This window comes from Peromyscus californicus, unplaced genomic scaffold, assembly GCF_007827085.1.
Source record: "Peromyscus californicus insignis strain IS unplaced genomic scaffold, ASM782708v3 Scaffold_7__1_contigs__length_154581171, whole genome shotgun sequence".
NCBI lineage: Eukaryota > Metazoa > Chordata > Mammalia > Rodentia > Cricetidae > Peromyscus > Peromyscus californicus.
The window spans coordinates 42906458-42920824 of NW_026294595.1; the positions used below are offsets into that span (position 1 = coordinate 42906458).

Genomic DNA, 14367 nt, shown 5'->3' on the forward strand with positions numbered 1-14367 from the left:
TACACCATAGGCTCACACGTTTTAATCATTGGTCCCTCGCTGGCAGCACTATTTGGGAAGGTTGTGAAACCTTAGTGGGTGGAGAACAGAAGGAGATGGTGAGTCACTGGAGGTGGGATTTGAGGCTGCATAGACTGGTCCTGCTTGCTGCTCACTGATTGCTTCCTGAGTGCAGATGTGATGTGCTGAGCCAGCTCCCTACTGCTGCTACTATTCCTTCCACCATTTCCTTCCCTGACTGCCACCGTGTCTTCCCTGCCATAGTGAGGGCTGAACCCACTTGAACCTTCTGTGAGCCAAAACAAAGACTTGTTCCCTTGAGTTGCTGTGGTTTGGTATTTTTACCACAACAATGAAAAAGCAAGACACTGCTTACATCTGAGAAAGCATGGTAAACTCTTAGTTAAGCAGCATCTACAAATGGGGTACTTTCAGGTTTGTTACCCAAGAATAGTGATTGTCTTGTTGTCTGGAATTTTGGGATTTCAGGGCACAACTACTGAAACAGAAATAAGAAAGAGAAAGTCCAGTTCTTACCATGTGTCCATGGACTTATTGGAAGACCCTTCGAGGCAAAGAGCAATGAGTATGGCCAGCATTTTGACCAACACAATGGAAGGTATGTCAAAAGTTCCACACCATCGCCCTTTGATAGTAGGTTGGTAACAATGTGAAACTCCTTGCCTAAATTTCAAGGCAATACTTCCCAACCCAATACCACACCACCACTTCTTTTAAAAGGTAAAGTCAAATCAGTGCATAGAACATGGAATCTACTGTTTTGTGTAGATTTTGAAACAAGCCTCCTGGAAACTGCTACAAATTCAAGGTACATTTGGAATATGACTGTCAGAGCTTAAATTCTAAACTCTTGAAGCTTGATGATGACATTAGTAACAGTGTAATGATTTATGCTTATTGCTATGGTGCTAACACATTTGACAAGCTATAAAATATTACAAGCTAACACTTTATAAAATTTATTGTCTCAACCAGAATTATAAATAAAAGTGTAAGTTAAGGTGTCATGCCTCGTTGAAGCTATATTTAAAATTTTACAATTCTACTTTTGTTCTTCTCTTCTTTCTCCCTGTCTGCATCTGTATCTCTGATGAACTATTATATCAGCTTCTACTTTGCTCGAAGATTATATCTGAATAGCTAGCATAGTATTTATAAGTCTGGTTTTCATACTACCAAAATGAAAGTTTGGGAAACAGCTTAATTTTACCACTTACAGGCTCTGCCACAGGTTAAATGTACTAATTTATGATTTAAATTTCATTTTTCCGCCAAAATGTGGACTGTAATGTTTAGGATTAAACAAGGCGACCCATGTAAAGCAGTCCCGTACTTTGCATGCTGAAGACCGTCAACAGATGCTATGGTTATTAATTGTTCTATCATGCTACTTTTGTGGGTTTTTATATTATAAGTGAAATCAACAACTGTCAAGTTCAGTACATAGAAAATATATTCATCTAAAATGTATTCATGTATAATCCCCACCCTGGTTGTTTGTATCTTTCTCATTTTCCCTTTCTCCTTTCATATAAAGTGTATTCAATCTCATCATCTTTTACAAGTCTCCCTGATTCCCATTCCCACATGTGTAAAAGTGTGTTTGAATATGTAATTCAAAAGAGAAAGCTAAGAAGGAGCATATGGGTGAGAAAAAAATGAGTGTGTGCATGACTTTATTTTTTAAAACTCAGTTCAAATTTTAATAGATATATACACTGTATCTTAATCATATCTCCACTCCCTTCCTCCTCTTCCCTGGCCCTCCTCCCAGTATATCTCCCTTCCCAATTTTAGTTTCTTCAGAGACTGGGTAGATTCTTAGAAAGAATACTTTTTTAGTCATAATGCAAAAATCTCATGATCTCAGTTTCAAAAATCCTGAAAGTCATAACCAGAAAAAATACCATAATAGATGACTCTGTCATCATAGACAAGATGTTGGTACAAGACCCAGTTTTCTCAGAGTCCTGATCTTTTCATTGGCTTCAATGGAATATTAAACTCTAGTCCGTTCTTCCCCAACCTTGCCTGCCTAGCTCACACTCCTTCTTCCCCCCAGCTGCCAGTAGCTTGCTCCTCCCTATCCCTCCAGGTAAATCTTTTGAAGAGTCTCTGGTCTTCTGCTCCTTGCCATAGCAAAACCACTGAGAGGAAGGGGCCAGTGGTGCTGCTTCCGATGCCAGCAGCACGGCTGCTCCCCAAAGCAGGAAGTAGAGAAGGAGCCAGGGTAAGTCTGAACGGACGGTCACACTTTGCCCTTCTAGTAGTGTTAAGTTTGAAGTAATGTAAGCAATAACTGAAGGAAAAAACAATCAAACCATCACCAGTTGGACTTGTCCATGGATTGACATCCAGAGTTCAGAATGAACACACACACACACACACACTCACACACACACACACACACACACACACACACACACACACACACACACACATCTTTCTCCTTGGAAACACGTCTCCTGGAGTTGGTCAGAATGAAAGGGCTGTTCTAGAAATTAGAAGAACTTAGGAAGCGACAGACTACAATATCTTGTTTTTTATGTCTTCAGAGCTTTTGTGTGAATGAAGTTCGTTTTAGTGAGAAAGTTGGTTAAACTTCATTCATTTTCCCCCCCATTTGTGATATAAAATGAAAGCCTGATATTTCCTTCTTCAGTTACATCTGAACAGTTTGAACATGACACTGTGGGGCAGCAGTCTTGTGCACATAGCATGAATAATAAAGTTTACTTTGATACAGCCCTGTTCTGTTCCCATTAATAATGGGGCAGTTTCTTAGCGGTTATTACCTGTTTATTTAAACATGGTTTCTTCTAAAACTTGGTTCATTTTCCCTTTCGTGAATGAGGCTTGTTAAAGTGGCTGGCAACTTTGCTTCCCTTCATTTCAACTACAGCCAACTCTCCATTATCCAAAGTAACGAATAGTTGCGCTTAAAGACGAGCAAAAATTATTTTAAAATGCAAAATTGCATAGAAATGTTTCATGAACACGCTTTGGGTGATGCATATGTTGGGGAATAAGTTTAAAGTTAAAATGAATCAACAGAAGATAAAAGCTTAGCTGTCGCTGCCTCTAAGGTGGGAACCCCCCACAGGAATAATGGAGAAGTGGTTGTAGTCTTCTTCTCCTGGATGCTTCGCTTGTTTCAAAATGGGAGATAGTCCTATGGGGAATTAATAATTGAATGATTTTATTTTAGACTTAAGGCAACTTTGCTCCGGCTTTTCCTAGAATCAAGACCATCAGCACCTGCTGAATTTCCCCTTTGAATGTTTCTCTAATTTCTTTTTTTCCCCCTGCTATGCTATTTGCTTCTCTTTTTCTGTTAAATCATAGCTTGTATAAATTAAAATGAAACTTATTCTGATAGCACATAGACAGAAATTTTGCAGCTTCTCTTCTATTATTTGTTGCAAATTATATGATCTTCTTTTATTTCCTGTGTGAATATGAACTTGTTTGGGGGTATTGAAAAAATCTATAAAGTAATAATGCATATATTAAATAAATAAAAATGGACAATAGTTTTATTTATGGAATTTTTTCTCCTATTTAACTGAAATATTCTTTACTGTTTGCCAAATTAAAAACTGTAAGAGATGGAAATACAAATGTTCACTTGAAGAATTTCAGTATCCAAAGAGAAATTTTAAAGTGTCTAGCTTTAACAGAATTCCACTAACGGAGTTAAGAAAATAAATTGATTTAAGAAAGTGATAAATTTTATAGCATAAATAAATAGCAAATGTTTTTTTTTAGCAGAACAAAGATCTAGCAACATGCTTCTCCATTTTCTATGCTGTCTCCTCCTTTATAAATTTTACTATATTGTAAACTATATCAGTGTTGACGAAATACCCTAGTTTCTACAAAAACAGTGCTGAAATGACTGGTCAGAAACCACATGCCCTGGAATGAACAAAAGAGGGGACTTCTTTCTGTTAATGGGAAGAAGGGATGGTCATGGCCACATGTTTGACAGAGCAGGCAATCTTCTGCAATGGCATTGGCAGAAACTAAGAGATTTGGTATCCTTTCCCACTGAAGACTTCACTAAGTGACCATCTTACCAAAGGAAGATGGAGATGATAATTTTCTACCTCATATTTCCCCCCAAAAGTCATTGTCAATGTTTACTAAACAGGTGACATCGAGAAGGTCTCTTAATTGCTTAATTTTATAAGAAGTGATCAAAAAGCCTTGTAGACAATAGTCAGGAAAGTTTGATACTACACTGCCATTCCTCAGCTTAAATCCTTCTTAAAAGCACTGCATGCCGGGCGGTGGTGGCGCACTCCTTTAATCCCAGCACTCGGGAGGCAGAGCCAGGCGGATCTCTGTGAGTTCGAGGCCAGCCTGGGCTACCAAGTGAATCCCAGGAAAGGCGCAAAGCTACACAGAGAAACCCTGTCTCGAAAAACCAAAAAAAAAAAAAAAAAAAAAAAAAAGCACCGCATTTTTTTTAACATTTTTTTAACATGAAGTTTTATGCCATATGTTTGATAAAATAGTTACAGATTTCAGTATATTAATATAAATGTATGAATTCTATGAATGTTTTGCATTAAATCTTGTATTTTATTAATAGTACTTGAATCTCACTTTGTAAAGTGTTAGCATGCTGACAGTGAGGACTCCAGTTTATTCAGTTAATTATTTCCCTTTTTGGGGGGTACTTTCTGATTAAATTGATGTATTGAGAACACACTAAACTTGTTGAACTTAACATGCAAGCCCATGTAACTAAAACCTTATTAATGTGAGAGTTTTTTTTAACTCAGAGGAGTTATTCCCTTGAATGTGCCTCATTAGAATCCCTCCAGTGATGTCTAAGAGACTGAGGTTCCCTGTGACTCAGTGAGGTTGTTAGGGTGTCTCCTGGGGAGCCTTTGGAAATACACCCCAACCCTTGTTCTATCTGGAATATAGATGGACGTGCGTATAATGAAAGTTCTGGATTTTGTTTCTTGTAACCTTGTAGACGATTTTTTAAATCAGTATTGCAGATAGAGTCTTAGAAACTACATCTATCTGAGAAACACTAGGAAATTTATTAGCCTTTCTGTGACTACAAACCCATAATTTTTTTCTGGCTCTTTCATCAGATTTTCATATCTTTAAAAAATACATTTAGATTATTTTTAAAGAATTGCTTTCAACTTAAACCCAGGACTGAACAATAGAAAGTAAAGGGTTTTCATGGATGTATTTACTTTTTCCTCCCCAGAGCTTGAAGAATCCAGACAAAAATGCCCACCTTGCTGGTACAAATTTGCTAATATGTGCCTGATTTGGGACTGCTGTAAGCCATGGTTAAAGGTGAAACACCTTGTCAATCTGGTAGTGATGGACCCATTTGTTGACCTGGCCATCACCATCTGCATCGTGTTAAATACGCTCTTCATGGCCATGGAGCATTACCCCATGACAGAGCAGTTCAGCAATGTGCTGTCTGTCGGGAATTTGGTAAGACTCCTTGAGGGCTCATCTTTCCCACTGGTTCATGAATGTTATATTAGTTTTATGTGTTACTGTCAAATAAGATATGAACTCATTGATCATGTTCACCTAAGACACCAAAATCTCTTGCATCTTTTTTTAAAACAATACAAGTAGGTTGCTACACTTAAACATAGTACAAAGGATTCAAGTGTAACTGGATTTAGAAATAGTCACTTCTCTACTATAATGATAATTATGACCAGGCATAATGACACATACCTGTAATGCCAGCAATTGGGAGACAAAGGCGGGAAGATCACACATTCTAGGGCCATCTGTGCTACATAGGGAGATCCTACCTCAAAGCAAACAAGGAAAGAAACATAAACAAAACTAGAGCCGTCCAGATGGCTCAGTAAGAAAAGGAGCTTCTCACCGTGTCTGATGACCTAAATTGAACACTGGACCCCAAAAGGTGAAAGAGAACCAACTTCTGTAAGTCATTCACTGACCTGTCACTTTATATATGTGCTCCCCCAAATACACAAGAAAAATAAGTGAAAATATTATTTAAAAGCAAGAATATGCTAGGAATCTGGGAATATACACTTACATATAATATGAAATGCTCATTAAGTGCTCATGAGCCTTAAACAAATATCTTAGAACATAATACATTTCTTATATTTGAATTACACACTGTATATATTATTTATTTTATTTCTGATAGATCTCAAGTGAGTCAAATGATAAAATATGTGCAATAAACACATATTTTATATCAAGTTCTACATTAAATAGCATACACACTCCATTTCTTTCCTCTCCTTCCCCTACCTTCCCGATGGAGACGATTTTAATTTAACAGTTCACTTGAGAAAAAAGACATTGTGGAACAGGAAGTGTTCCTGAGGAGACCTACTTCAAAGTGCTCTGCCCCATTGGATACGTGCCTTTGTATAGCCCGAGGAAAGGAAATTTCACACAGAAACAACCTCTTTGACTTATAGTGGTCCTTTACCTTAGATTTAAATTGGTCACCTCTGTTTTATCATCATGCTTTGAAATTAGGATCAAGGTTTTTTAGCAGCTCTAAGCTTTTGATCGGTTTAATAGATATTCAGCTGCTACAGTTGGCTGAGACTCAGTTGTTTGCTTATAGGGCACAGTCTAATTTAGTTGTCCATTTATTTAGAAAGCAAGGTAGGTTACAGTTTACTATGTATGTTGGCAGCTTCAGGCCAAACTTGTTCTCAAATTAAAAAAAAACTGCTATGGGACAAATTCACTTCACATCAATGCAGTAATTTGAAAAAGCATTCTGATAGTACACAAACTCTTAAAATGTATTGGTCTTTTAAGAAGATAAGAATGGCAGCAGCCAAAGGAGCAAGAAAGCACCGGAGAGTTTATTGATTGGTAGAGGTGGGATTTTTAAGGTGAGAGAAGGATGGAGTCTCTATTGTTTTTTTAAAATCCTAACAGGGAAGCAACCCGTAGTAGGAACAGATTGAAACTATAGGCCACTTAAGAAAGCAAATACCGCCAGGCGGTGGTGGTGCACGCCTTTAATCCCAGCACTCGGGAGGCAGAAGCAGGCGGATCTTTGTGAGTTCAAGGCCAACCTGGTCTACAGAGCAAGATCCAGGAAAGGCTCAAAGCTACACAGAGAAACCCTGTCTTGAAAAGAGAGAGAAAAGAGAGAGAGAGAGAGAGAGAGAGAGAGAGAGAGAGAGAGAGAGAGAGAGAGAGAGAAAGCAAATACCTCATCAAGTTCAAGAGACAGCTACCACAAAAGGGGAAAGTTAGCTCAGAACAGGGGTGCAGCACAATATGTTGGGCAATGAGAGACAACAGCGAGGTTGACTAACTTCAGTCACCAGTAAGAAATACTGAGAGTAAAGGGCAGAAAAAAAATCAAGGTATGTGGAGAAGAAAGAAGGTTTGAAGTAACTGTAGAAAATGGAAATGGAAAACATTGATTTTATTTTCCAAAATTGACAATTGATAAAAGTCTTTACTGTCTTGAAGGCCACTAGTGGCTGTGTTCATTACAGTTCACATAAAGTCTCCTTAGCACCAGTTTCATCTGCAGATCCATGGAAGGAGGCACACCTATTGTAATTTGGCAGCTAGTCTGTGCTTCTGGGCAAATGCTTGAAGTTTTGGAGGACAAGAGAGATTAACCACAGCCGAGCACAGTGTGCCCAGTGCACTTTTTTGTATGAAAATCAGGGTGTTTATTTATTATCTGAATCTATATTTTATCACCTGATAAACCTTAAATATAATGAACAATCAAATGTTGGGTCGAATATAAAACATGCAGAAGCATCGACTTGTTGTATGCATGCCAATCTTTAAAATCCAGAGTTTGTACTGGATCTGCTCTTGGGTGCGTTGCTGCTTTTTGAGAGTAGGCATTTCTAATATCAACTGCATTACTCATTTAGGTCTTCACTGGGATCTTCACAGCAGAAATGTTCCTCAAGATAATAGCTATGGATCCATATTACTACTTCCAAGAAGGCTGGAATATCTTCGATGGCTTTATTGTAAGCCTTAGTTTAATGGAACTCGGCTTGGCCAATGTGGAAGGATTGTCAGTTCTCCGATCATTCCGGCTGGTAACTAATTTGCAGTATCCATGCTTTCTTTTGTAATTAATTAGTCTTCATTCTTTTCTAATAGCAGGTTCAACATATTTCACAAATACAATATTATTAAAGACATATGAAAACGTAATTTTCCCTGAAATGTAGTTCTTTTTTCATGATTGCTTTGATAAATATACTGTTCTATTCCAATAAACAGCTAGTAATGACTCTCTCTAGCAATCAAATGACAGATTTGATGGAGAAAGAAAAAATGGGAGACACATATCAGTCCAGATTGCAATCACCATAGTCAACACAGTTATCTGATTTGTGTAATGATGCATGAGGCTCCACAGGGATCTTGGATTGCCTACTTTATCCCCTGAAAAGCTTGTACTTGGGACAGGGTGTATGGGAGGAGGAGAATAAAGACAGTACTCCTTGAATATTTTTTTCCTCAGCCAGATTAGGAAGTTATCAAACCTTCTCTCTGAGAAGCACTGCCTATACTGTATTTTGATAATTTTAAACTAATTATCTTTCATTTGATCTTTTTATTTCATAACTATTTGCTTCTTTTTAAAATTAAATGACTACATATCATTTGACACATTTCTCTTAAGGGTTTGGAATATTTTATTGCATATGCTCTAACTCGGGATTGGTTCTATTTTCAAATAGTAAAGATTTACTACAGTTACCAACAAAAGTTCTTGTAGGTGATCTATTGCACTGCTAAATAATCTCGAGACTTTGATTTGATGTCTATTTGGGACTTCCCTTATGAATTTCAAAGTTCAAATTTGTGCTGAGATCCTTAGAACTATAATATCTAATTTGAAACTAGAAGGATGCAAGATTTACAGAAAACAATTAGAATAATCATATGACAGGTTAATATGCACAACGAGTTTTTAAGAAGAATGTTTAGTAAACCTTTGTGATAATTCATACAAGGTAGGGAACTGGGGATCCCAGTATCATTAACAGCTTGTACAATGTACCAGGCACTTTTTTATAAATTATCTCTTGGAATGAATTAAACAATCTGGTGCTTCTACTTACTCCTTTGAGTCACTTAGGTGTCATTAGATAATGCACTGCTGTCTGCCTGATGTTTACTTAAGCAGCAGAAATGAAATGCTTCTGCTATTTAACTGATGGTGCTTTAGGGGCCTTTGCCAACCAATTCCACCAATTTGTCAGGTACAGTGGCAAGGGGATGTGTACACTCTGTAATGACTTCATTCTTAAGTTACAAAAGACATCAAGGTTGACCAAGTGCACCTTTCAGCTTAAGCCTCCTTCTAACATAATTCCTAAAAGGTATAGTCTAATATTATAGAAAGCTAGAGCTACAGCTAGATGAAAATCATGTAAACTCTCCAAGAAATGTTCATCTTTCGCTTTTAACTTATCCAGTGTGTGCCATACATCATGATCTTTCAACTACACTGAAAAACATATTCACACTGGGATGTTAAATAATAGGTCTACTTCTTTGAGAATGAGTCTCTGTGAATTACCTACATGATCTTTAAATGTCTTAGTTTAACTACAACAATCAAACAAACAACAACACTAAAAATATCCAAAAGCTTCCATAGGGCTCCCCCATGCCCATGTGTGTGTGTGTGTGTGTGTGTGTGTGTGTGTGGTGTGTGTGTGTACAATAGCTGCTACATTCATTAGGTAATTCTTTGGCACATGAATAACCCATCATTCTACAGTTGACACATATTCGCTATACATTTCTGTTGTAAATAAGAATACAGATACTTCTGCAAGGCAAGGTGTTAACAGGTTAATATGGCCAACAACAATATAAACATGTATTCTTACATGATTTTTTTTTTCTAGCTTAGAGTCTTCAAGTTGGCAAAATCCTGGCCCACACTGAATATGCTCATTAAGATCATTGGCAATTCAGTAGGTGCACTGGGCAACCTGACCCTGGTGTTGGCCATCATTGTCTTCATTTTTGCCGTGGTTGGCATGCAGCTGTTTGGAAAGAGCTACAAGGAATGCGTCTGCAAGATTTCCAATGATTGTGAGCTTCCGCGCTGGCACATGCATGACTTCTTCCACTCCTTCCTGATCGTGTTTCGTGTGCTGTGTGGAGAGTGGATAGAGACCATGTGGGACTGCATGGAGGTCGCTGGCCAGACCATGTGTCTCACTGTCTTCATGATGGTCATGGTGATTGGGAACCTCGTCGTAAGTAGTAAAATCATTTTTCTCCTATTCAGTCACAAATAATATGATTTTTAAAATGTTTGACTGAAAACGTTTTGTGTTTTAGGTAGGATTATTTTGTAAGGAGTTTATTTCCAGTTGTCTATTACTTAAAATTGCAAGAGTCACACATGATTTAGACTTCAGTAGTTTGCACACCCTCAAAATGCCTCTTGAACCAAAGTTCTTCCTTACTATTCTATGTTGAGGAACCTGCTGATTTTATATTTCCATACTAATGTGGAAGTATAAATAAAATCACTCACTCATTTTGTTTACAATTATTAACAATAATATATTTCAAAAATGTCTCAATTTTGGGTTTCCTCAAAATTCAAGTTAAAATCTTACTAAACATCTCAACTCAAGAATAGTATTCAAAGGCACTTTGTACCTAGAAACTACAGTATGAGTCAGTAACATTGTCTTGAAAAAAACAACTGCTGTCATTTCTGTAGAACATCAACTGTTTCCAGCACAACTATCCTACATCTTGGAAAAATGAGTATGATAATAAGAAAAATATGCCTCAGCCCAAGTTATTTGCTGAGATAAGAGTTCATGTTTGGAATTTGAAAACAAAGCCCTGTATCTTACCTTCACATAATGGAAATATCGTTTTGCTAGGGTGGCTCAGTTTTCATTAAGGAATGTGGATCTGAAATAGCTATGGTTGTGCTATAAAATTCAAGCTATAGGGAGAAAGACGATTGTCCCCAAACTAAGGAACAGTACACCCTACAGCTGGGAAACAGGGAGTAGATTTTGTAAGAAAGAGCAGAGACTCATATATCAAACACTGAAGACTGAGCAGTTTCCGTGGATGGAAGTTCAGGATTGGGGTATCTGGACTGTTTGAGCTCAGAGTCAGTCTTGAGATTGCTGTCAAGATGCTTACTGAGGGCACAGTCTTGATTGGGACGAGAGGAGCAGCTTCCAAGAAAGCTCCATCTCTTGACGGTTAGTGAGTGGCTCCAGTTCTTCTTTGGCTACTGGAGGAAGGACGCAGATCCTCCCCATAGGATTGTTGAGTGTCCCCATTACATAGCAGCCAGCCTCTTCCATTTCAGATAGTACCAGAGAGAGGGTGAGAAGACAGCCAATATATCCTAATCCTGGAAATCACACTCTATCACTGTGCTGTGATCTGTTTATAAGAAGCTACTTACTGAAGGGAATGCATATGGAACAGAAAATTAATGTTTAAGGGAAGAGTATCAGGTAATTCGTGGAGATGTTTTAATGCCACCAGAATCACAAATACAACTTTAAAGATGATTGCTTTTAGGAAAGTAGAAAAGGATTACATAGAACAGAAAGGATCAGTCATGGAGTCACAGGACCAGAAACAACAACAAAAAGGTCATGCCTGTGGTAGACAATCTCTCATTTCCGGTGTGTATTGGGCACTAGCTGGAGAAGAGCAGAGGAGGCAATAAACAGAGTCTTCGTGACAGTGGAGAATGAGTGGACAGAAACAGGAAGTCAGAGTGGAAAGAGAAAAAGTGAGTTGTTGCAAAGCTGGGTGGTGTCTAATCGATAAAAAAGGCTACTTTTATTCATTAAAAAAAGAAATTTCCTTCCTTAGGCAATTCAAAGCTAAAGATGCCTTTTTAAAACCCAGGAGTTGATGAAAAGCAAGTGGTATCTGAAACAAATTTATGTCAGGGAACATGGGATGAACTTGAAAAGAAAGAAACTCAGTCTCTTACCAATTACTGTATTGAAATAAAACAGGTCTCTTTGTGAATGTGTTGAGAATTGTTTCCTTTGTATTCCATTTTATTTGTTTATTCAATCATTTATTTACTTATTTAGTGTAGTGTGCGTGTACGTGTGTGTTTGAGTGTACATGTGGGTGAACATGAGACATGATGTGTATGTGGAGGCCAGAGGACGGCAGGTGGGAGTTGGTTCTTTCCTTATGCCATGTGGGTCTTGGGAACAGAACTCAGATTGTCAGACTGGGTGGCAAGCACCTTTATTCCCTGAGCCGTCTTGCAAGCTCAGGAGTTCAAGTCTAGAGAGAATTTCAGAAACTATCAAAAACTATGGTACAGATGACATTTAGTGTTAATATAGATTGTCATGAAAACATTTAACTAAAATAGTGCATTGTTAATATGAAATAGTTATTTCTATCCTGGATTTAAAGATCGAAATGTAATACTTTCAAGATAAAAACCTAAAAGGCCCTCCTTTCTTTTTTATAGGATTTTTTATTTTATTTTTTAATTGAAAACAAATGTATTACAGCTCCTAGTTTTGAGTTTTTATGTGACTCTGCATCTATGTGTTTCTTATGTTCTTTCTTTGGTTCTTTTTCTTCTGTTCGTATGTTGTGTCTTATTCTGGTTTGTTTGTTTTGTTTTATTTTATTTTATTAATCTTTAAAAAATAAATAAAAAGCTATTTCCAATAAAAGAAAAATTTAGGGCCGGGCGGTGGTGGTGCACGCCTTTAATCCCAGCACTCGGGAGGCAGAGGCAGGTGGATATCCGTGAGTTTGAAGCCAGCCTGGTCTACAGAATGAGTTCCAGGAAAGACACCAAAGCTACATAGAGAAACCCTGTCTCAAAAAATAAAAAAATAAATAAATAAATAAAAAGAAAAATAAAAAAGAAAAGAGAAAATTAGATGTATATGTAAAAAAAGAAAATACATTTTTTCATACAGTATATTCTAATTACTGTTTCCTGTAGCTGGAGTTTTCTCCAGTCGTGCCTGGCCCATGGTCAGGACAAATCTCTCTCACCCACCAGTTCTGCAGCCGCTTAGACCCAACCGAGTAAACACACAGAGACTTATACTGCTTACAAACTGTATGGCCATGGCAGGCTCCTTGTTATCTAGTTCTTCTATCTTAAATTAACCCATTTCTATAAATCTATACCTTGCCACATGGCTCGTGGCTTACCAGTATCTTACATGTTGGTACTCATGGAGGCAGCTGGCAGCATCTCCCTGACTCAGCCTTCCACTTCCCAGAATTCTCTTCTCTCCTTGTCCCACCTATACTTCCTATCTGACAACTAGCCAATCAGTGTTGTATTTATTAACCAATCAGAGCAACACATTTAACATACAGAACATCCCACAGCACTTCCCCTTTTCTTTTTTTCAAAAAGGAAGGTTTTAACTTTCACATAGTAAAATTACATATAACAAAACAATTATCAAGCAAGAATTACAGTTACAATATCTAGTCTATTTATAATATCTAGTCTATTTGTATTTGGCAAAATTAAAGAACATATCCTATCTATCTTATATTTGTGAGTCTAAAGTTTCATATCTAACTTATCTTTTATCATAACTAAGGAAAATTGCAACTATCTAGCTTCAACTACACCAAAGACCTCAGAAGGATATAATATTACCTGAGACATGGGAGAAGGACATAAGCAACTTTTGGGAGTCTTGCAAGAGTAGACAGAGACAGCTGGCAGCCTGAACAGTCGCCTAATGTTCCTTTGTAAAGTTGGGGCATCTGTCTTCAGCCCACAGGCCTAGAGTCTCTCAGTCATTTTTCTCTCTGTCCTGTAGAATGTCTGGCAGTTTCCTCTGCAAAGCAGGAATCTGAAGGACCATTTTGCCAAGCAAAGTTCAGTGGTCACCTTCCCATGGGTCCTGCATGTCCAGTCGGTCAAGCAGTCCAGGCAAGAACAGTTTCTTGCCCAAATGGCTATTTTTGCCAAGACAAAGATAAACTCCATATGGAGTGTCTTCGATGCCCATCCTCCTCTCTGAAGTAAATCAGTGCTGTCAGGAGCAGACATGCCTCACTATCCAGAAAGTCTAAATTTTTAAAACATTTTAAATGCCATATTCTGTAGGCATTGAAGTGTTTGAAGATTACCTACCTAATTGAATTATATCTATGTATACCTAGAAAACAACATGACTATAAGTTTGACTATCATAGAAGACTAATTATTAATTTGTATTTCTTAATTATCCATTACAATTTAAATGAGTTACATAAACATAATACCTCAAATGGGAATAGAAATATATATACAGTATAACAAAATTAAGTTTAAACTTGTATCAATAAACTAAA

At 37.5% G+C, this 14367-nt stretch overlaps 1 protein-coding gene across 4 annotated transcripts in view; it reads left to right on the plus strand.

Annotated features, from left to right (window-relative positions):
- Positions 1-14367, plus strand: part of Scn2a (sodium voltage-gated channel alpha subunit 2) — a 139361-nt gene that overhangs the window by 82552 nt on the left and 42442 nt on the right. For all 4 annotated transcript variants that reach the window (XM_052725825.1, XM_052725823.1, XM_052725827.1 and 1 more), the window contains exons 13-16: positions 490-619; positions 5258-5496; positions 7926-8099; positions 9930-10286. In XM_052725825.1, coding sequence (XP_052581785.1) covers positions 490-619; positions 5258-5496; positions 7926-8099; positions 9930-10286 — 900 coding nt within the window. The remainder of the gene's footprint in view (positions 1-489; positions 620-5257; positions 5497-7925; positions 8100-9929; positions 10287-14367) is intronic.